We start from the raw sequence: 21,882 nt of genomic DNA on the forward strand, positions 1-21,882 counted from the left end.
CACCTTAAGCACAGCTGGGAGAGTTTGAGCACAAAAATAATCCTTTATGTAGCTGTTATTAAAGCAAACATACAAACAAACAAACAAACAAAAACCATCAGAGACAGTCCTCGGCAAGGCAGAATTTAGGGTAGCTCCTGTGTATACTGAATACACAGTTAACACTATGTTTCATATAGAAATCACAGTAGAAAAATTAGCTAGCCGTTGTAATGCTCAGCAGGCAGTGTAAGCCATTTTGAGCCACGCAGACCCACTGCCAGATGTCAGGCTGACTATTGGCTGAATGCTGACCATGTGCTTGAGCCATGCAGATCTGAAAACCCCTCCCAGAGCCAGATCTGCATTGCAGTCAAGGAAAGAACAAGATTTATTTTCCCTGTCTTCCTCTCTTGCACAGCTACATAAGCAAGAAGGAAATCCACCTGCAGCTCCTCCCCTTAATAAAACATAGCCAACAAAATCATTTAGCTACTAGTACAGTTATTGACAACTAGTGATTTTCAAATCTTAGTAACAAAGAATGAACACAAAGGTCAAGAATAATTAAATGCTATTCTTAAGAATTAGGATCTCAAGAACAGCAGCTATTACCTTCTACATCTTCCATTTTTCTCTCTCTTTATCTTCAGTTTTTTTCTTCCTGTAAAGACAATATGAACTCATTAAAATTCATTCTAGAAAGCTTCAATTTCTTACACTTTTGCACACTACGATGATTTTCCACATATATCTTAGCACAGCATAAGGATACACCAGCATCTCAAACACAGCGTATTAATTTTCATTTTAGCTCAAGTTTTCAGCTGTAATTATTGCAATAGGCTTAAAACTGTTGAGAATTGTAGTTTACCCCTAGCAATATGTGTGCACCTTTCTGTTTGATCTAAAGAAAATATGTTTGCTCACACACACAAGTCTATCAGAAACAAAGTACGTTGCTTTTAAGAGAGCCCTAAATTTACCCTAGAGCCTTGTATAAATCAAGCAACATAGACATGCATTAGGCATGCATTACTACAAGCAAGCTTCTTAAACGTGATCACTGACGATTTAGCATAACTGTGCTACTAATAGAACTATGAAGGTTCAGACAATAAATACTAAAGCCCACCATGTTGAAATGGCACCTAAACAAAGTGGGCTTTCTTTCCTTCACTGCTAGAGGTTTTATTGCTTGGTTGGTCCTTGTCACCATTCCAAAGGTGCACATCTTGTTTAATTTTTGACAGAAGATGTTAAACAAAGCAAATCTTAAGAAAAAATAGAAATAAAAGCAAATAGCTTTTGCAAAAAGCAGTTTGCTGAGTAATGGAGTCTAAATACATTCAGATTGAATTAGGAGCCAAAGAAGGGCAAAATTATTGTGGGGGAAAAATGTGTTTAAGTAACTGTATTAATTTCTACATCAATCCAAAATGCAGCATTATTTTCCACACTACATATCTGGCTCGTACATGAAATATTCATAGGAATAAATGCGTTATTGCAGGAAGCATCACTCTCCTAGTCCTGAGTGAAAGTACACAAAGAGAAAGTAGTTTTAAGGTATTTTTAATCAAGCTAATTGCTAATTGTTTCGATCTCTCTCATTTCTCGGATCACAGCCCTGAGACGCAGCTCTTGAGGAACACAAGTCATGCTAAATTGTTCAAAGGTCTCTAACAGACGGCGTCTAACGGGCTCGGTTGCAACAGTCTGGTGTTGTTTCCCCAGTTTGCTGGAGATTATCAAGGCTCTGTCAGGATAGCAAACACGCGTGTGTGCTTTAGCTCCAGACAAACTAGGTCACATATTAGTTCAAACTCACTTTTGTCATTTATTAACTATAGGGAATAAAATTGAAACAACACACATATCTGCATGAATTCTGTGACTCTCATGGGGAAAAAATGTAAAGAGAAAGGTGAAACACTATCCCAGACCACTGCTACTGAGTCCTCCAGGGACTGCCAGAGTTTTGGGGCATCAGACAGCTGAGCTGGCACAGCCTGGAGTGGAAAAAGCCTTATAGAATTGTTGTTTATGGAGGGCACATAGAGTATTATTAATGCATGCAAGTGAATTACTTTTATATGCATTCAGAGAATCATTAACAATTTCTGAAATAAAGCAAATACTATTGCATAATCAGACCACTAATTCTGATGTCAATAATCAGGTTATTTGTTCTATGTATTTTTAATTAATGAAGAGTATTCATGCAGCCTGTGCTGCCTGTAGCTCCCCTTTAGTTATTGAAATGCTGCTATCAGGTCACGTTGTAGCCTTCTCTTCTCCAGGCTGCACAGCCCCAGCTCTCTCAGACTGTCCTCACAGGTGTAGTACTCCATCCGCAAGCATCTCTTAGCTTGTCTTTGATGCCAGTGTAGTGAGCACAGTAAATAAAGTGATTACATTGCGTACTAATTGATTATATGTAGGGGAGGACAATACAGAGCCAAACCAACTGGGTTGACTGTTTCAGAGCAGTGACGGGTAATGTGATAGAACAGGTGTGAACACAGCTGAACAAGGGACATTTTAATGCTTTTTTTGTGCCCTACGCATCACACTCAACGTTAGGAACAATAGTGGAGCAGCTCACCGCAGCTACTGCCTGGATGTGCTTTGGTATTCAACCTGAACCCACTCCCACTTGCCGTGGGTAAAGCTAAACAGCTCCAGGACACTTTTAAGGCCTTTACGTTACCTCCAGGACAAAAACGTCACAGGAAATTGAACAGCCTTACTCAGAGCGCCCAGAACACTCCACAGCCCCTCGTGCAGGGCCTAAGGCAGAGCTCGGCATCAGCACAGCTCCTCCCACCGTGCTCCCATTGAGCTCGCCGCCCCGCCCCATGACTGCGGCATCGCCCCGCCTCAAGGCAGCCGCCGTGTGTCCTTACGTGAGAGGAAGAGGCGGTGCCCGCCCTCGCCGCCAGTCCGGGCTGTGCGCTGCGTCTCCACCCCTCAGCGGGCGGCGGGTGAGTGCGCCAGGCCAGCGCCGGCGTGGGACCGAGCGGGGCGGAAAGGCGCCGAGCTGAACGCTGGCACGGTTATATCTTTTCTTATCGTCCTCTTTTCCTTTCTCCCCGCTTTCCTTCTCCCGCCGATCCGCGCTCCTCTCCCGCTGCCCACGTTGTGGCGGCACGTTCCGCTCCGTGCTCGGCCCGGCATGGCGGCGGTGCTGGTGGCGATGGGGCGGCGGGAACAACGCGACAGGGGCTGCCGCGCGCCCTCGCTCGTGCCGGGCCGCTGTCCCGCCACGTGACCGTTCCCTCCCTCCCCCCCCTTTCTTTGGGCACCATGTTGGCGGGGCGAGGACGGGCGGGCTGACAAGATGGAGGCGATGCCCGCAGCTCATAGAGCCGCCACAGCGGGCGGCGATGCCGCGCTGGAGTACGGGGCTCCTAACGGTGCCGCTCCGGTCGGTCGCGGTCGCCTTTCCCGCAATGGCGGCTGCGGGCAGGAAGCGGGAGGAGGCGGGAGGGCCGCGTTTCCGCCCCTCGGCGCTCGGCCGCCATTTCGCTGCGCTGCGGAGCGCGGGGGGAGCGCGGCCTCCATTGTGTGCACTGAGCACGGGGACATGGGGCATAGTGCAGAACAGCAGTCCGGGGCATTGCCCTGCCCCTTGCTCCACGTCCCCAGCTACAAACGCACATGACATCCATGGCGTCCTGCCGCCATCCTGGTGGGCAGCACAAAGAAACGGTTCTGCATAAACCACGCTCCATGTTTTCTCAACTTGCTTTCAAGTAAAGATCAAATCCAGCCTGGGGCAGTGATCCACACCCTGACCGGAGGGGAGCAGTGTACTCATGACTCGTCTCTTGCTTTTTTTTTTTCCCTTTTCCCCTTAGAGCATAAACTTTTAGCTCAAACGTTTCAAGGTATGGTGACTAAAAATGGTGCAGAGATCTCTCTGGGCAATGTGCGACCTTCCTGGCGAGCTGGAGCCTTTGTAGGACTGAGAGCAGAGAAACCAGTAACTCACACTAGTTTCTGTTATTGCATTAAAAGCGTAAAAGAAACCCGATCCCTTAGCAAAACAGCTAAAAATAACTGTTTTCTATGTAAGCAATTATTTTATTCCCTTGAACTGTTTGTCAGAGGGGAGCTATGATGAGTTCAAAGCGTGCTTCAGTAAAGTTGGCTAAAATCTTATGCTTTTTGTTTTTTTTTCCCCAGCAGATATTCCTGTTGGCATTGGGAATAAACTACCAACACACTTAGCAAATAAAGAGATTTTCAGTTCTACCTTAAGTCTTAGGTTTGGAGAGATATGTGATATGCATGCCAGGACCAGCTTTGTCCATACACCAAAAATGCCAATACATCTCTGTAGTGTTCTCTGAATGGAGAGATTTCCATCTTGAGAACATCAGTTTCCCCTCTGCTATAATACTGCTTGTCTCTTCATGACAGTTCAGTCACGATTGAGTAGATCAAAATGTTCTGAATATCTTGAAATTATTGATATTTCATTGATAGTAATTATAAAAATCAGTACTTATGGCTTCTTAAACTTTCTGTAAGATAGGAAGGGCCTGAAGCTGTACTGGGCTTTATTCCACTTCAGCTCATGGTATGGATATGTTTAAATGAAGTTAATACAAGTGGCTTGATTTTTCTTAATAAAACTTAAGACATGATACTCATGATTTCACAGTTGGGCTCAATATTAAGACCTTAATTTAAAGCTTAGTTTGACTTTAAATGTAGAATTATATTCAGAGTGAAAATTATTTATTGTAGTGTAACATTAATTAGTACCTACCTGCTTTTCCCCATGCAATATTTGTTGGAATAATACTTTAAAAACAGAGGAGACCAACCCAAGGTTTGAGAAGTTACAATGTACCCGATCTTGTCAGCATGCATTATTTGGAAGCAGCACAAGTGTGGTTTTACAGTAGCACATTATTGAGGTAACTACTCTGGCTACTGTAATGAGTTGCACGAAACATCTGAAGTAGTAAGAAATTCCTGCCCAATATAGAAACACAGCATAGGAAGAGAAGCTGAGTAACTGATCCATCTTGGGCAAACTTGAAATAATAAAGGTTCGGGGGAATGTGATTTTTTTGTTTATTTGGATGCTTACATTGAGCTGCACTCTCTTCAGTTTGTCTGCTGAAGTACATTTTGTGGTGACGTGTAACTTCATTAACATTCATTGATACAAATTGGGCATGTAAGTGTAGAGTTACAGAGTCACAATGAAATATATCGTTTGCAAGGAAAGTAATTTGGATGACCAGCTCTCGGGTTCCTGCGGATCAGCTGTTGGAATTTCTGGTTATGCAAGAATAGAATCTCTAAAGGATTCTTCCACTGGTGTTAGTGGAAACTATTTTTCAGCACAGAAACTGTTTTACATCTTTCAGATTGTAGGATGCTGAGTTACTGATAAGTAAGTAGTACTTATGCATAGTAGGTTATGCATAAGATAATTTTAGAAAGGATTATTTGCAATATGTTTTTAGCAGTAAAAAAGATTTGAAATCTGGAGTTGTAGGGTTTGATTGTTTAAATACAAGACCTGTTCATGATAGTTATGTAAGCCAGTATTTGACATAAGGGATTCTCTGCCTTCACTTGATAGCTGGTGTTCCTTCTGCAGTATCTCCTGGGTGACATAGACAGGATTTTTACCCTTAGAAATGCAGTTTTTCTACTTTTACCCTTTTCCATTTCCTTTCCTGTAATGACAAAGCTGTGCACTGCAGCCAGAGAAGGCCTTGCTTCTGGGTGTGAACTGGGGTGAGTACTGACTTACCCAACTTGTTTTCTAGGTTTCCTAGATCTAAAAGAAAGGCTGAGTTAGAGTACCCTTCCAAAATGGCTGCAATTAAGGAAGAGAGAGAGGTGGAAGACTACAAGAGAAAAGGCAGACGATCATCACAGGTGAGAGGATTGCCTTTTAAAATTATAATGGAGTAGCTTTAAGGGGAAGACATTTAAAAAAGGAAAAAGTAGAACTTATCTGGATCTATCAGTATTAACTCAGAACTTTTTTCATCCTCCTAGTAGCAGAGTAATTGTAAAATGTTGTATGTTACATTGAGTTTTAAGGGGTGGGATTTTTGGCATGGAGGGGAAGTTTTGCTTTTCTAGCTCTCTGTTGTAACAAAGCTGATCTGATGTGTCCTTGCAACTAAAGGTGGAACTGTTTGGTGTTGACAGGAACTTGATTCTTTCTTATCTTCACAGTCTTGTTTTGAGCAGGAATGAAGACAGGTTCTTTTATAATAAAGATGGCTGCCTGTTAGTCACTGCAAATGGAAGTGAGGCTGTACTAAGTAAAAATAACTGTTTTCTTTTGCTTCTAGCAGAAATACCGTAGACTGAATAAGGTGCGTAGTATAGAGAAGATGTGGGTCTGTTCTGGGAGGACGGGAGCTAGTTACTTCGGGGCAGGGTGTGGAAACGGGAGGGGGGGAAATCTTTCTACCCTTCAGAACATTTTAAGATCAGCAAAGAGGATACTATTAATAATGCTTGTATGGCTTATCACTGAGGCAGTTTTGACTGTTTTTTTTTCATGTATTTCCCTTCTAACGTTACTTTTCCAGGGTACTTGAATAGTTTTGCTAGCTGAACCCACCATTCTCTGGTGCTGATGTACCACTGTGGTGCTGACAGGGAGATACTACGCCATTTAAAAAACAAAACAAAAACACAGTAACAGCCCTTTCTTAGTTACATTTATCCAGTAACATGGTTACTTTGTATCGAGGAATTTTGTGTCAAGTCCTCCTTCAAAAACCCCACAGCTGCTCTCGGACTTGGGATACAATGTATCACAGATCCTTAGCTGCCTGGAATGCCTGGTTATTAAGTTTCTAGAGAAAATGTTTTGCAGAGAAAGCTGTCTGCCTGCTTTCAGTCCCAGAAGGCAGCCAAGGATTGGGCTGCAGTCCCACTGTGCAGGTGTAGCTGCAGATCAGCTCATGTTAGCTCCCATGTAGTGGTGCAGGGCAGGGGACATTGCCATGGGCAAGAGAACCTGTAGAGCCATTGCAGCTACAGAGGACTGAGTGGGCAAAGCCCTGCTGTGTGGAAGCTGGGATTCCTGTAAACTCACTCAAAAAGTAGTTCTGTATCTACAGCGTTTTTGTGAAAAATAGCCTGGGATGTTAGCAAAGGTTCGGATTCGTGCAGGAGTCGCAGGGTGCTGCCTTTCTTCCAAGAATGGTACAGGTAGACTGAGCCAAGTATTCATGAAATCATGTAGTGTATAGGAGTGTGTAATTTGATTTTGATCATGAAAGAAGAGTGCAGAGAGGTCCAGCCCAACACCCCCCAAAAAATATGGGCCTCTTCTTGCTGCTGTCTGCCTGCAGGAGCAGCCCAGCCCCCACCCATCAGTCTGGGTGCCTGTGCTGCTGCAGTGCTGGGACTGGGACGTGGCTGGCTGGTGCGGCTGCGTGCTCCTGCTGTGCTTTGGCCCTGCCCCTCCGGCTCCATATTGAGTGGAGCAGACAGATCGCTCACAAAATGGAGGCAGCCTGCGCCGTGTGGGGCTTGGGCTTAAGGGGAAATTAGGTAGTCGCGGCAGGAATGAGGGCTCCTCGCCTCCTTAGAACATACGCATGTCTTAGATTAAGTCCTTAAACTGCCTAGGTGGAGAAAGGAAGTTTCTTTCCCGGTTGCTAGCGGCAGGCAGGCTCGGCACTACCACCCCTAACCCCTCCCTGAAGAAGCTGCAAAATGGCGTGTGGGTCTGCAGCGCTGAGTGGGAGGGAGCTGTGGAAGCAGCACAGTGCTGAGGGGGAGGGGTGTCGTGTTTGCTACCCAGAAAGACTGCTATTGTGAGTAGGGCATAGCGGAAGGATTGAGAAATAGCATAGTGCATGACAGAACAGCATGCTGAGAGCCTGAGAGATACTTATCCCCTGTGAGAACAAAATGCTTCATCACTATGAAGTACTGCCTTCTATTTCTGTAGAGAATTCCTCTGACACAGATCTATTCTGAGGATAAGAATCTCTGGTGGAAGAGAGAAGTTAACTGCGAGTGGTTGTTTGGTTTTTTTCTCCCTTTATAAGAGCTGCTGTTTCATTTTCATGGAATAAAAATAAACAGAGAAGGGCTCTGATTTTTCCTTTCGGGAGTGACCTGGAGTTCTGTAGTCATTCTTTTAAGGCAGAAATGATTTGAGTTGCTGTTTGACAGCTATGTGGCCTTAAGTAGTATTAGAGATCAAGATCAAGTCTAGCTTTTGGGTTTCTGGATTTGGGGAAGGCTGATTTCATCAAAATAGTAAATTTAACAGAATTGATTCCTTGTATAATAAGTATTCATAACTCTTAAAAATACCAGCTTTAAAATAACCAGCTAAAAATTAAGTAGGTACAAAGAAATGCAGTTAGGAACAGAAAACAGCTTCTTACTTACCCTAAAACACCTTCTGTATGCAGTATGTTAACCCTTCAAGATTTAAAGTTTTCCTGTAATTTAAAGGGAGATTTTTTTTAAATTATACTTTCATAGTCTAAACAACTTAATAGATAAGGAGTTTTATGGCTATTTCATATAGTATTACTGTGGTCGTGAAGTTGGTGCCTTAGACTAAAAGTTGTTAGTGAAAATACTGGATCTTGCTTTTGTGCTAAAGGATCTGCATCCCAGAAGGCTTCTCATAATTGCAGGGGCAGTTTCCTGCAGTGCAGCCCAATGGCTGTAAAACAACGGACCTGTAAAGTTGCGTATAATTCTGAAATTCTGTTCTGCCAAGTATTGCTTCACAGTATGAACTGCTCTGTAGAGTGGTTGTGTAGCACTCCAAGGAGTAAAGGTTTTTCCGACCAACTCTTGCACTACCATCCTTCTTATTTAAATTGGCAGAAGCTAAAGCACTTCACTTGCAGGCCTGAAGAAAGACTGCTTCAGTTTGACAGGTCTGTGGCTAGTAGTTTTGTGTAGTTCATCTCTGAGGATTATGCTGCTTCTAGTCAGCTTACACCACTGCAACAGAAGCAGTGTAGCCCAGTGTATGTTATGCTGCAGAATTAAAGTCACGTGCTGGTGTAGCCAGCCAGCAGCGTAGCCAGCCAGCACCTTGTTGTGAGGTGTCTTGCACTTGTAAAGATATCAGATTGCAAAATAAGACTTGAATGTGATTACTTATTAGAAGACTCCTTTGCCTTGGGGATGGAAGTTGTAAATGATTTTTACAAACTCCTTTCAGATGTTCAGGGCTATTTCCTGCGTAACTGAAGTCCTGTGTAACACTGAAAGAAAGCAGAAACATGAAGGCATTTGTACTTACAAGCCTGCTCTTTTTTTTCTTTGGAAGCCTGGGCTTGAAAATCAGCATGTTTTAAAACATGGCTGATCACATGTAGGTGATACCATCAAGAAATTCAGTTAAACTGAAGTTTCTTTTAACTGTTTTTGCTAAGGTACTAGTCTTACTTGACTTGTTCTCTCTATTCTTGGTTATTCATTACTTGTTTTTCTCTAAGACAAAAGTCAATTTAAATTTAAGAAGTAAAACAAAACCACATACGTGCTTCTACTTTGTTGCTTGCGTGTGCTCTGTAGTTGTAAGGAATTAACAGCTGACAAATCTTCTTTAAAATGTGTACGTTTTTAAAAGGGTTTTAATACAAATGTTCCCAAAAGAGAAGGTGTTTAATTTGAACAGTAACTTACCCTGTTTGTTTACTGCAATCCTAACTTTTTGATAGCTTCTTGCAATTATGCTTCATGAAGTGTTAGAACTTCCCTTTATCTAGCAGTGCTTTATTACTAATCCCTACAGAACACTATGCAACTCCAGTAGAGGATAGGCATAAAATGAACGCATTTCCATGGGGAAGGAAGGAAGCAAGCATGCTAACTTAGTGTATTGAGATCTCTATACTGTTGTTTGCATTTGGGCATTCCTAAGTTGTTAGCTGCTGTTTTAATTAAAATCACACTTCATTAAGCGTTGAACTTAACTGTGCTGCTGTCTACAGTCATTAGAAGATGTTATGTTAATATGTTCGGCCTGTTTGTAGTTACGTGCGCAGTATGTTTTAGTTATGCTGTGAAATTTTAATTCTGTTGTTTGCATTCAAAATATGTATTTTATGTTTTTGTGTTTGTAGGGCCATGAGCCTAAGGAGCCAGAGCAGTTGAGAAAGCTGTTCATTGGAGGTCTGAGCTTTGAAACAACAGATGATAGCTTGAGAGAGCACTTTGAAAAATGGGGCACACTCACGGACTGTGTGGTAAAGTGTCCAAAATTAGTTTGTGCTTTTGAAAGACCGTAGGTACTTAATCTAGTACAGAAATGCAGAGTACTCTCCTTTGTTTTTAGGTGATGAGAGACCCACAAACAAAACGTTCCAGAGGCTTTGGCTTTGTTACTTACTCTTGTGTGGAAGAGGTGGATGCGGCCATGAGTGCTCGACCACATAAGGTTGATGGACGTGTGGTTGAACCAAAGAGAGCAGTTTCAAGGGAGGTAAGCTGGGGTTTTTGTTGAACTTATTTCTTCCTCTCTACCTACTTGTGAGGCTCAATGTGATTTTTGCTGTTGCAGGATTCTGTAAAGCCTGGGGCGCATCTCACAGTAAAGAAAATATTTGTTGGTGGCATTAAAGAAGATACAGAAGAATATAATTTAAGGGAGTACTTTGAGAAATATGGCAAGATCGAAACGATAGAAGTCATGGAAGACAGGCAAAGTGGAAAGAAAAGAGGCTTCGCTTTTGTAACTTTTGATGATCATGATACAGTTGATAAAATTGTTGGTATGTAATTGTTTAGTGGGAAGTGACTTAGAGAATAAAAGTGCAGCTCAACCTCTCAAAAAAGCTGTTCGTGGAATATAAGATGTTGGCATGATTAACTACTTGGACTGTAGTATGAAGCGAGGTAGATTTAACGTTCCTTTGAAAAGTGTGGTCATGTCTTAGAGTAGCTTCTTAGGAGTTGTACAGCATAACATCATACTGCTTTCAGTTATTTGGAATTATTCTAACTCTGTCACCTTTCACTTTTTTCTCTAGTTCAGAAATACCATACTATAAATGGTCATAACTGCGAAGTGAAAAAAGCACTCTCAAAACAAGAGATGCAGACTGCCAGCTCTCAGAGAGGTAAGTGTGGAGTTATGCAGAGTTATTGTATGTAACTGCTTTTCAATTAATGTAATTAAAGCAAAATACTTTGCAGGTCGTGGGGGTGGTTCAGGCAACTTCATGGGTCGTGGAAATTTTGGAGGTGGTGGAGGAAACTTTGGCCGAGGAGGAAACTTTGGTGGAAGAGGTAAAATACTGAGATGTTTCTAGAGTGATTTTTACTCTGGTTGTGTCTGATTTCCTGAACACATGTTAAGTATTTAAGCCAATGACCTCATATGTTTTGTGTTCCAGGAGGCTATGGGGGTGGTGGCGGTGGTGGTGGGAGCAGAGGAAGCTTTGGTGGTGGTGACGGATACAATGGATTTGGTGATGGTAAGTGTATTGCTGCATTTCCCCTCCTCTCCTTCCCCCCCCACAATACCCCCAGACACACATTAGGCTGCTTTAGGTCTTACCTCTCTGCCTTGGAATTTGAGTCTGCTTTGGTCGTGTTCCGTACATTGCATTGATGTGAAGAGTTGAGATTTGTCTCCCCTTCAAAATATTGGATGAAAAAAAAAATACTCTCATGTCATGAAGTCAATGCAGTGGCTTGTAGTTCGTACTCAGTTGTGACTGAACAGTTAAAGAAGTTTCTGGTGTCGCTCGATGACTAAAACTAAAAGCAGTGACAATCAACTTTTCGGTCAACTCTGAGACATGTTAATCATTTATAATTAACTTAATCGGTATGTCTGAGAATATTAAGCTTCAGATATTCTCTTGGTGACTTGCCTTTAAAAAAAAAAAAAACAAAAAACACAATAATAATTCACCTAGTAACTTTTAACACAAGTTTAAATAAAGCTATGTGTAGATGAACTGTGTCCAGCCAGTGGCCTGCAAGCAGCACATGGCCAAGGACAGCTAGGAATTAGCCCTGCCCCTTGCTGCTGTGCTGTTGTGGCAGCAGCAGCCAGAACATCAGCCCTGGACAATTCCTCATCAGTCAGTGCAGCCCAGGCAAGGCAAGTGGTTGGATACCGATGGTTTGGGGAACGTCTGTAAACTGGAATTCTTCTGATGGCTCTGTGTACTGAGTAATCTCAGTTCAGAGGAATAGAGTGGCAGCAGCAATGGACACAGTGCAGGAGTAACATTGTAGGAGATCTGTGTGTGTGTGTGTTTGCGTGATGTTTTAGGGTTTTTTAGTAGACCTTTTCTTACCAGTATTTTGCTTTGATGTGCTTAGTTTGTTTCTTCTTTTATTCAAAGGTGGCAACTATGGAGGTGGTCCCGGCTATGGCAGCAGAGGGGGTTATGGTGGTGGTGGAGGACCAGGATATGGAAACCCAGGTGGTGGATATGGAGGTGGAGGAGGAGGATATGATGGCTACAATGAAGGAGGAAATTTTGGAGGTGGTAAGATACAGCTCAAATTAGCTGACCCTTTTTTCATTCAGGTCTGAGTAGTACAATATGGAGTGCTGTGTTACGTAGTTAAAATTCTCTTCCCTCTGGATCAACTTTTGATTAAATTATGCAACACTAATTTAACTGGGACTTAGTTTCCAAAAAGCAGCTGCTGTAGATGTGTGCTGGTTGAGTAGCAGAATTTCGGTTTTTGTCCTTTTGAAATGTGCTGTTGGGTATCAGTTTGTACCACGTGAATCGTGTCCTCCTTTGTGAGCACTAAATGCTGTAAGTTTATGGAAGCTTTCTTCATCAAATGGTTGTGAAATGAAGTTCCTCAATTATTTTTATAAAAGCAGTTCTTTCACCTATTTTGCCTTTTGAAATAACCGGGAACCACATTACTACATGGCTGTTTTACAGCATTAGCAAGGGTAAACCCTTGATGGCGTGGAAGGCATTAAATGAAAGTCTAGCTGTGTCCTGTTATCAGTTCAGCCGTATTCTTACTCTGTGTTGCCAGCATTGATATCTTTGCAGGAGCTTTGAAATGATATGATTAATGTCTGAATCTATGATCACTTCAATAGAGGCCTTTAATGATGTGTTTCTTGTCAGGATGTACCACAAACACTAAAACATGCTAGGTTCTTTAGTAGAATTTTGGGGGGAAGAAGCAGTAAGAACATGCAAGGACCCAGTGTGAGTTTAGGAGGTTAAGCAGCAAAATCTACTGCACGCTTACCAATACCTTCTGGTGTATCTATGTGCTCATTACAGTTTTATCACTTGTTACAGCAAATAAAAATTGCTTTTGGCTTGTAGTTTATGTCATGTACAGAGCACTGAATAGTGGAAGAATGATGGTGAAAGCAGAGGTTTTTTTGAGTTGGGGGGCATTAACTTTGGCCTTCCATGTTAATTTCAAATTGCTACTTTACAAGTAGCTTTACTTTACTTTTTGCTAGTTTACACCGAATGTCTCAGTTTCACGAACTTTGTGAATTTATTTCAGGTAATTACGGTGGCAGTGGAAACTACAATGACTTTGGTAACTACAGTGGACAGCAGCAGTCCAATTATGGTCCCATGAAGGGTGGTGGCAGCTTTGGTGGTAGAAGTTCAGGCAGTCCCTACGGTGGTAAATATATTTCTGTACCAAAAAAAAACCCCTTTGTTTAAATTTCCTTGGTATCTCTTATGTTTCAATATGCGCTGGGTTTTGTTTTTTGTGCAGGTGGTTATGGATCTGGAAGTGGAAGTGGGGGCTATGGTGGTAGAAGATTCTAAAAATGCTACCAGAAAAAGGGTAAGTGTAATGAATATTTATAATGATGATGAATAATGTACAACTGTTCACTGAGAGTAATAATTTTCTTATCCTGTATTCAACAGGCTACAGTTCTTAGCAGGAGAGAGAGCGAGGAGTTGTCAGGAAAGCTGCAGGTTACTTTGAGACAGTCGTCCCAAATGCATTAGAGGAACTGTAAAATCTGCCACAGAAGGAGCGATGATCCATAGTCAGAAAAGTTACTGCAGCTTAAACAGGAAACCCTTCTTGTTCAGGACTGTCATAGCCACAGTTTGCAAAAAGTGCAGCTATTGATTAATGCAATGTAGTGTCGATTAGATGTACATTCCTGAGGTCTTTATCTGTTGTAGCTTTGTCTTTCTTTTTTCTTTTTATTTTCCCATTACATCAGGTATATTGCCCTGTAAATTGTGGTAGTGGTACCAGGAATAAACAAATTAAGGAATTTTTAACTTTTCAATATTTGTGTAGTTCAGTTCTTCCACATTTGGTACAGAGAACTCTATAACAGAAATAAAATGTAGTTTAGGGTGTTTCCTTGTTAGTAGAGAAGATTAATGCATTTCTCAATTACTATTTTGTATTAATTTAAAGTTAACAATAGAAACACCTATTGATTTGCAGTCTTAAGGGGTCTAGTCTCAGTGTATATATGTAACTGTCATTGATAAGAGTTACATAGGCATACAGAGGGAGAACATCTGTATGTTGCATTATAGTTTGTTTAGATGTATAACTAGGATTGAGTTACTCAAATTAGTGTTTGTGAATTATAGAACTAAGCTTTACCTTCAAATGAAAATTTCAAATTACTTTTTGGTTTGTGCATATTTTTTTAATTTGTAGTTCTGTATTAGTAGTAGCGCTTCAAGAAAATAAGGCATGATAAATATTTTAACAAGACCAACTTTAGTCACATTCAAGCTGTGTCCAGTCTCATCTGAGATGTATAAGGGATAACTGCAGTTGCTGAAGTTCTGGGTGAAGAGAAAAAGAAACTTGCTTTTTACCTTTTTATTTATTGTAATTCCCGAGAAGTTAAGGTGGGGTGGGAATCAAGTGCCTGTTTCCTTGGGATATACAATGATTCTGTTTCAATAAAACTATACTTTGGGGAGGGTGGCTTGGAATTTTCATCCCCTTCCTTTCTCCCCTTTCCCCTCTCCCTCACACCAGACTGTGCTGTTTCGATTAAATGAGGCATCATAGTGAGAGTAATAGGTATGTTCCTAAATAACTTAATGGCTATATACTTTCTTGCATGCACCCTAGGCAATTTTCTGGACACATTCATCTGACTGGGAGCCAAGGGTAGCACAGGTGTAATCACTGACAGTCCCAGGTAATGGCGTTCCAAAAGCCCATTCACGATGGGCTCTAAGTAGCATAGAGCTTTTTCCCTTACGAATATCTAAGCTCAGGTAAGAGCTTGAGGATGAAACAAAACACAATCTAGTTATATTTTACCTGACCACAGGAGGTAGAACGATAGTATTTTACAGTTTGATTTGATGCACTGGAGTAGCAAATCTTATCAGCACATCTGGCTGGAAATTGTACTCAATTCTCATTTCTGAACTCCAAATTAAGGCGCTACAATCTCTGCTTTTCTCAGCTGATGTCACTTCTCTCTCAACTATTGCCAGGACAGTGCTTTCTGACAATTGAGACTCAGAAGAGTAGGGACACAGTCAATAGAAGAAATGTTCAGACACTTGACAATATGTGATATTGGAAATTACACCTGTTTCACTTCTGGGTCAATGTGCAGTATAAGGTAAATGCGATTCCAGTGTAGGAATGAATCTGCAAAGATGTATGAAATGGCTCAAGGCATAATCAGTCATATTAATAATATAATTTTAAGAAGTTATTAGCAAAATGAGTGTGTTGCTTGGAAAAAAAAATAATTAAACAATGTTATTTGAACACTGTTATTGAGTGTATTTAGACTGCAGTACACTAAAACAAGGAATCACTGTCAAAGATGTTAGCCTCCAAACTGGATATCAAAGTCTGCTTATTCTTTTCTGTGGAGTTTTAAACTATCTCTAACTTAAAAGCAAGAATTGCTGATGCAGTGAACATTTTGTTGTTGTACGTAATTTGGGCTTGTGGGGAGGGTGGGTGGGGGAAGGTTGTATTTCAATAAAGGCATTTTTTTAACCAACCCACTTGGAGTTTGAAAACACATTAACAACTAAAACATCTCACTAGGGAGTGAGCCACCCAACTGCTGACTTGCTTTGTACGTTGCTACACCTAGAAGTCGTGTAGATTTGTAACTGGGGCCTGCATCTGGTTGCAGGGACAACTGGAGAATGGGGTTGATGTCCCTTCTGAAAATGGATATGGTATTTCTAAAAGTTTTAGAATGTATTGACAGTGTTCTTTTTAACAGGGCCTCTTGTAGCTGTACTGTGACAACAATGTTAACTTTGAAAAATAGTGTCATAATAAACTTTATGAACAAGATCTGTATGCAACCTTTTAAGAGATGAAGTGTGTAAGTGACCGCTTTGTAGGTGGGTGGGGTAGCTTAGCTGTTGTTTGTGATGTGGAAAAGTGTAAGCTGTGAGGACAGTGATTAACCGGTTTTAAAGAACCTAGGATGTACTTCTTTGATCCGTACTTTGTTAAGGAGATCCATAAGACAGGAAGGACTTCAGCAGCCTTTTGAGTATGGAGAAGTCAGCATAATTAAAGAATGACAAGGCAGCAGGAGCGACAGCTTCAACTTCCAGAAAAGTGAAGGCATAAGATACTGTGCGATAGTGAGCAGCTTTCCAAAGTCTAGTTAAATCTGCTTATCACAGCTGAAATATCGAAGAAAGTCTAGCAAGAGTTCTTCACCTTTTGGAACCTCCTTGAGTGATAGCTACTTGAGTTGACTCAAAATCAATAGGTCTAGCATTTAGACCTGAAAGGAAGGGCAATGAGCATAGGTAAGGTTTGCCTTTAAAATTTTTCATGAATTAAAAAGAGTTGTCGGAGGTTTTGAAAACAAGGTAAGAGTAATTTCTTTAATTTTCAGGTTGAATGAGAAGCTGCTGCTTGACAAAATGGGGCATGTCTTGCACATCCTCTTCAATTGAAGGTTTCTGACTGGGTAAGATTGTAGTGCATAGTAAAATGTGTTTATTGCTTATTTCCTTATAAGCTTTCTTTGACCAGCCTTTTGACGGCAGGGAAAGCTTTAAGTATAAAGGAGCAAGTGTTCCAAAGTATGTCATCCACTGTTCCTTGTTCTGGTTTAGGGGTGTTGGCTGACATAATTCCTATTCAAGAATCTTCCATTCCTGGCAGGTAACAATAATGCTGTGTCAGAGATCAACAAAACATGATAAATGGTTTTAAATATGTGCTTTAATTACCATTAGGAGTGCACTGTCTTTTTTTGGGTGGGGTGGGGGGTGGAGGGGGGAAACATGTTTTTGACACCCAGTGTGATAGGGAAGGGCTACAATATCTAAGCTGTTCATCACAGTCCAAAGTAGTCTGTCCTATACTGAAGCTCTAACTGGCATAAAGACTTGCTGCATTTATTTGATCAGTGGTTTTCCCTCCTAAAATAAATGCTTTGTACTTAAGCATAGAGTTCCCTTTCAGATGTTCTTGTGCTTTCAGGGTAGGTCAGTGGAGTCTCATATTTTAAAGCGATACCCAGCTGAAAGCACCACAGTATATGGATAAAGAGCGATGAAATTAATTTGTGGATTTATTTTTTATTCTTTGCATGTGGGTTCTTAACTCTTGGAATGTGTATTTCCTATTCTATATCCCAGGACTGTATCCCATGCCTTTAGAAGTCTATAATTCAAAAAGTCCTTTGGATAGTAGTTAACTATTTGAACTTCTCAGTACCTCTTTGCATCTTCGCAGTATTTCTGCAAAGTCTGTTTCTATTTTACTGTTTGTTATGTTTAACTTACTCAGAACAAGACAAATGGAATACATGCTGTTCAGGACTTGGCTGTGTTGCAGACTGATTGCAGTAGCTGCATTTGCTGTTCAGAAAGCAAACCTCATGTTGGAACACATAGAAGCAGAGGTTCACTTGATGTATTTTGACAATGGTAATGTGCAAAATTCATATCATCAGATACTAAATGGAAATCTCATAGTATATACTTAAATAAAATGTTGACAAATGTTCTTAGTCAAGATTGAGCCAGAATTAAAACCTGCTGCAGTGACACCACGATCTCCTTAGTATAGAAGGTATATAGTATAGGTAGCTTGTTGCTTAGGTGATTTGCTTGCTGTCTTAACTAGAGGTGAAAAGCACCTTAGTTTTCTCTGCTGTGCACCATTGCCCTTGTGAGCTGATGTAGTCACTCAGTGCTGCAACAGGTCACTGGGGGAAGCATTCACATGCTGAGTTAGTTCAAAAGCCCATTAGGGGAGAGGAAAGTGTTGCAATTTAAAATTAGAAAAATGAGTTAAGTTTTACTTATCAAAAATGTCTACCTTGCATTCCACTGCCCAATACACCATCCCACTAAAGCATTACCCTTCCATACTGTGCTCTTCAGTGTTTTTCTGCACCAAGCGTGTGCAAGAAGATACTCCTCAAGTGACTTGCATTTGGTTTTATAACACTCCTATTAGACTGATTGGCTTCCATTACTCATCACCCCATTGGTGGGGTTTTTGTTTTTTCAGAAATAAAACTTCTCAAAGGTGATCAGACCCATAAGGAATATTTGATCAGGCTTATCTTTGCCCAAGAGACACTTCCAAGAGTTAAGAATGTTATTTCATTATTTCATGGCTAGCTTTTTTCTTGAGCAGCTATAAATGGAGATGTAAGGATGTGAAAATGAAGTTGCAAAGCATTGGTCCCTATACTGCAGTTCTGTAGAAACTTAGCAAATACCTAAAGCTGTATGTTGACTTGAAAGCAATTTGTCCTTCCAGGTAGGAAATGAGCCCAAAATGAGCCCAGGGTAATGCAGATGTGATAAACTGTTTATCATTAGACAATACCGAAACAACACAGCTTCTTAACTTGATATCCTTTGATTATTTTAATATGGGAACGCTCCTCCTCCTCTAAGTTTTTCGTGTGTAATGTACTGACTTTCTGGTTTTGCTTCCTGTATTTAAGACATTCGCTTTTGTTCATAGACAGTCTGCATTACAATGGGAGTATTCACATATCAGTCTGTGATCTCTGACAAATATTTGTATCTTGTGTGAAGCATGAAAGATCTTGAGTATCACTGAAATGCAGATATCTGATGGATGATTCTTTTTCTGCTGTGGGTGCTACAGGTTGACATCTCTGTCTAAGATTAGCTTTTTCCTCATCTAAAGTAATCCAAGTATCTCCGTAGAAGAACAGTGACCTTCATTTAGAAGATAATATCGCAAGATTGGAAACAGCATAATATGTTAAAATAACTGGCAAAGACTTCAAGAGCAATGATGCTAGTATGGTGATGTCTGAACCTTGTGGTTAAACAAGTTCAAAAGCATGGAAATGAAAAATTTCAGTATAGTCCATAATGGATTGAAATGTTAAAATATTTCATTTTTGTATCAAAATAAAGTGTATGTTGTCAAATGACTCACAATCTTAAACGTGTTGCCATCACTTTTGTTTGGTGCTGAGAGGAGTACGAAGTAAACTTAAATTACTGCAATGCAGTGGTGGGATCGCTGTTCCAACCAGGGTCTGCAAGTCAGAAAATAACTTTGATTCAACTCAGGAGCTGAGCTTTAGTTTTAATGGCTTTGCAAGAGAATGGTTTGAGTGAGAAACAGAAGGTCTCCAGGCGGAGGCTTGTCAGTGTGTGAGGTCAGAGTTGTGATGCATGAGAATTTACATGATGTGTCAGTGTCACTGGTCGTTCCCAGGTTTGGGAGCACATCTTGTACCTTGGTTATGATCATTAAATGAAAGGCTTGCAGCCTAATATTTTCATGTAGACTTCAATGATCTAATACAGAATATTTCTGCCTTAATGTTGTTAGGGGTTGCAAGTACAAACACCACTGTGTTCGTGATGGGGAAAGTTCAGCTTTGCAGCGAATGCATGCTGTGGTCTAAGTTATTTCAGACCAACTTTTTGCCAGGTGGAATTAAAACAAGGTTTCTACATTTAATTGTATTCTTTTTATTATGCTTTATCATATTTTTCATCTTGGCAATGGAGTAAGTAACCCTGTATCACAGCAGACCCTGCAGAGGCTGTGAGAATTTTGTCTCAGACTTTTGCATTAGTGTTAAGTAGGTACCAAACTAAAATGGAGGGAAGGGGTTTATCAAGATCTGCTTTATACCCAAATTGTGATTAAAATAGTAATTTGCATCTAGAGCTGCCCTTGATAATGGGAGGGGGGAGAGAGGGAGGAAGGGGAAGGCAAGCATCTTACTGTTCTCTGCTGTACTATCAGATGTACCTGTGTTAGAGCTACTGTGTGTCACTGCTGAATGACAGTTCAGGGCCACATTATTTTTTTCCTAGTGCTTATACTTTAAAATTGTCATTCTCAGCAATGCTTTAAATCATCTTGCTTCAAATGGCACCAAAGTCTCACATTTCTCTAGTTTTGATGATTCCTAAGGATGTTTTCCTTCCTTGGCAGTACTGTGTTCAAAGTCAATACAGGCATACTGAACAGCAGTAGCAATAAAAATACCCCATGCTACTGTGATCTTTGGTTTAGTTTACCTGGTGACAGGCTGCTCTATCTTGAGCAAATAAACCTGCTTAATCTGTCAATCCTGGCTTTCAGGTTTTGAGCCATTGGTATTAAATGTTTGCTCCAGAAAATGATGTCCTCTTGCATTCAGAGTATGTCAAGGACTCTGCGGGGGGATGGACCCACGTGCCATTAACGTGAAGGTTGGTAAACAAGGTAAGTGCAAGTAAGTTCGCCTGGATTTCTATTTACCAACAAATATCTGCAAAAACAAACATCTCAATGTGATGGGCAGCATCCCTAGTGTTTCAAAGAATGTTGCGGTTCTTGGGAGCAGCTGAGATTAGAATGTCTTTTTTCCCCTGTCTCCTTGTGTGAGCTTGCAATTGTCACAGCGCTTATATGCAAGAATTGGCTGCACTGTTGCACCAGTATGGTTTCCTGAAGAGTAAATGACCCAAATCACTGTGTAACAAACTACAGTTAGCATGAGGTTGGGAACATGCAGCCATTTGCAGACAGTGGGGAAGAAGAAGAGAGAAACTTTTGGTAATTCTTCCTCTTTTGGTAGCAGGGAGCTGATGAATCAGCCCAGGCTGTTTCAGGGATCTGCATCACTGCAGGAAATGGCCACAACAAATCTGTGGTTGGGCCAGACCAGAGTGCAGCCAGGCCTCTCCAGAGTTGCCTTACAATGAGGCCTAATAGTGCGAATGAGAGCACTCTGCTGGCAGGATTCTCTTGGTACAGTTACTCAAGGCTTAATATCTGGCTTATTTCCATAGGATAAAATACAGAGACATGCCTCTGGGGATAATCTGTTATTCTTCAGCTGTGTGAGACAAGATTGATAGTATTTTTCCAGCATCAGATACTGACCTGCTCAGAGGTGCTTTTGAGAATGTATTATTTACAGAAAGGAGAAGAATAATTGTAAGAGTGGAAACTACCATTCTTGCTCAAGGGCTACTCTTCCTATTGTCTGCAGCTGTGATGGTAAAGATTTTTACTAGCACAAGTGCAATCCTTGTTTCCTAGCATAAGGTTTAGACTCATTTAGCTAACATGATGAAATGCATTTAATGCGGCTCTAAAAGCAGCAATGGTTTTCACAGCATTAAGGTCCAGACTTTAAAAAAAAAACCTGTAAGTAATAAGTAGAAATTGAAAGTCCCGTACTTATTGACCCCTTCCGACTTCACTGTATCTGCTGCTTTGGATACAAACACCTGTGGGGCCTTACTTTGGAAAGTAAGTAACACTGTATGAAAAGCCGAGCTATGTGAAACAGTTACCAGTGCTCTAGTTCTTTATGGGTAGGTACCTGGAGCCTCTGTCAGCTGAAGACTGTCTCCTGGTACTGGCACTTGGCTGTGCTGCCTTTCCAATAGGATATAATCCATAGGAGCAGGGTTTCTAGCATCATCCAGCCCTGCAATACAACTACCTCCTTGGTAAAGCTGC

General features: G+C 41.1%; 2 protein-coding genes across 43 annotated transcripts in view; one reads left to right on the plus strand and one right to left on the minus strand.

The window, feature by feature from the left end:
* The window catches only part of LOC107316667 (uncharacterized), a 365,025-nt gene extending 359,241 nt beyond the window's left edge, over positions 1 to 5,784 (minus strand). For 2 of the 3 annotated variants that reach the window (XR_014948022.1, XM_085552609.1), the window contains exons 1-2: positions 2,889 to 5,784; positions 595 to 643 (exon numbers count right to left, since the gene is read on the minus strand). Coding sequence is in view for 1 of the 3 variants with exons in the window: in XM_085552609.1 (XP_085408735.1) it covers positions 598 to 643; positions 2,889 to 3,649 (807 nt within the window). In the remaining 2 variants the exon portion in view is untranslated. Of the gene's footprint in view, positions 1 to 594; positions 644 to 2,692 lie in introns of all 3 variants that reach the window. The other variant, XR_014948023.1, reaches the window with a different exon arrangement.
* Positions 2,891 to 19,353, plus strand: HNRNPA3 (heterogeneous nuclear ribonucleoprotein A3). Of its 40 annotated transcripts, none has more exons than XR_014947998.1 (15): positions 2,891 to 3,037; positions 5,778 to 5,889; positions 10,083 to 10,205; positions 10,295 to 10,441; positions 10,520 to 10,730; positions 10,989 to 11,078; positions 11,140 to 11,247; positions 11,355 to 11,435; positions 12,318 to 12,464; positions 13,471 to 13,596; positions 13,693 to 13,764; positions 16,802 to 16,876; positions 17,025 to 17,073; positions 17,704 to 17,843; positions 19,045 to 19,353. XR_014947998.1 is itself a non-coding variant. In XM_015868413.3 (12 exons), exons 2-11 carry the CDS (start codon positions 5,824 to 5,826, stop codon positions 13,743 to 13,745), a joined length of 1,152 nt encoding a protein of 383 aa, XP_015723899.1. In that variant the 5' UTR covers positions 2,891 to 3,037; positions 5,778 to 5,823; the 3' UTR covers positions 13,746 to 13,764; positions 13,851 to 16,242. The 40 variants fall into 40 exon arrangements, 12 of the variants coding, with proteins under 12 accessions (XP_015723899.1, XP_085408721.1, XP_085408724.1 ...); XR_014948007.1 differs by having other exon boundaries at positions 11,155 to 11,247; XR_014948016.1 differs by having other exon boundaries at positions 11,155 to 11,247; positions 12,318 to 12,461.
* The last annotated feature ends 2,529 nt before the right edge of the window (positions 19,354 to 21,882 follow it).

Source organism: Coturnix japonica, chromosome 7 (genome assembly GCF_054131305.1).
Source record: "Coturnix japonica strain WE chromosome 7, WE-NBRP24, whole genome shotgun sequence".
In the NCBI taxonomy this organism is placed as follows: Eukaryota; Metazoa; Chordata; class Aves; order Galliformes; family Phasianidae; genus Coturnix; species Coturnix japonica.

Coding starts and splice junctions, on each gene's coding strand:
- HNRNPA3 (XM_015868413.3), top strand. CDS start 5,824: ATGGCTGCAATTAAGGAAGAGAGAGAGGTGGAAGACTACAAGAGAAAA. Junction 10,206..10,294: donor GCACACTCACGGACTGTGTG/GTAAAGTGTCCA, acceptor CTTTGTTTTTAG/GTGATGAGAGACCCACAAAC. Junction 11,079..11,139: donor GACTGCCAGCTCTCAGAGAG/GTAAGTGTGGAG, acceptor ATGTAATTAAAG/CAAAATACTTTGCAGGTCGT.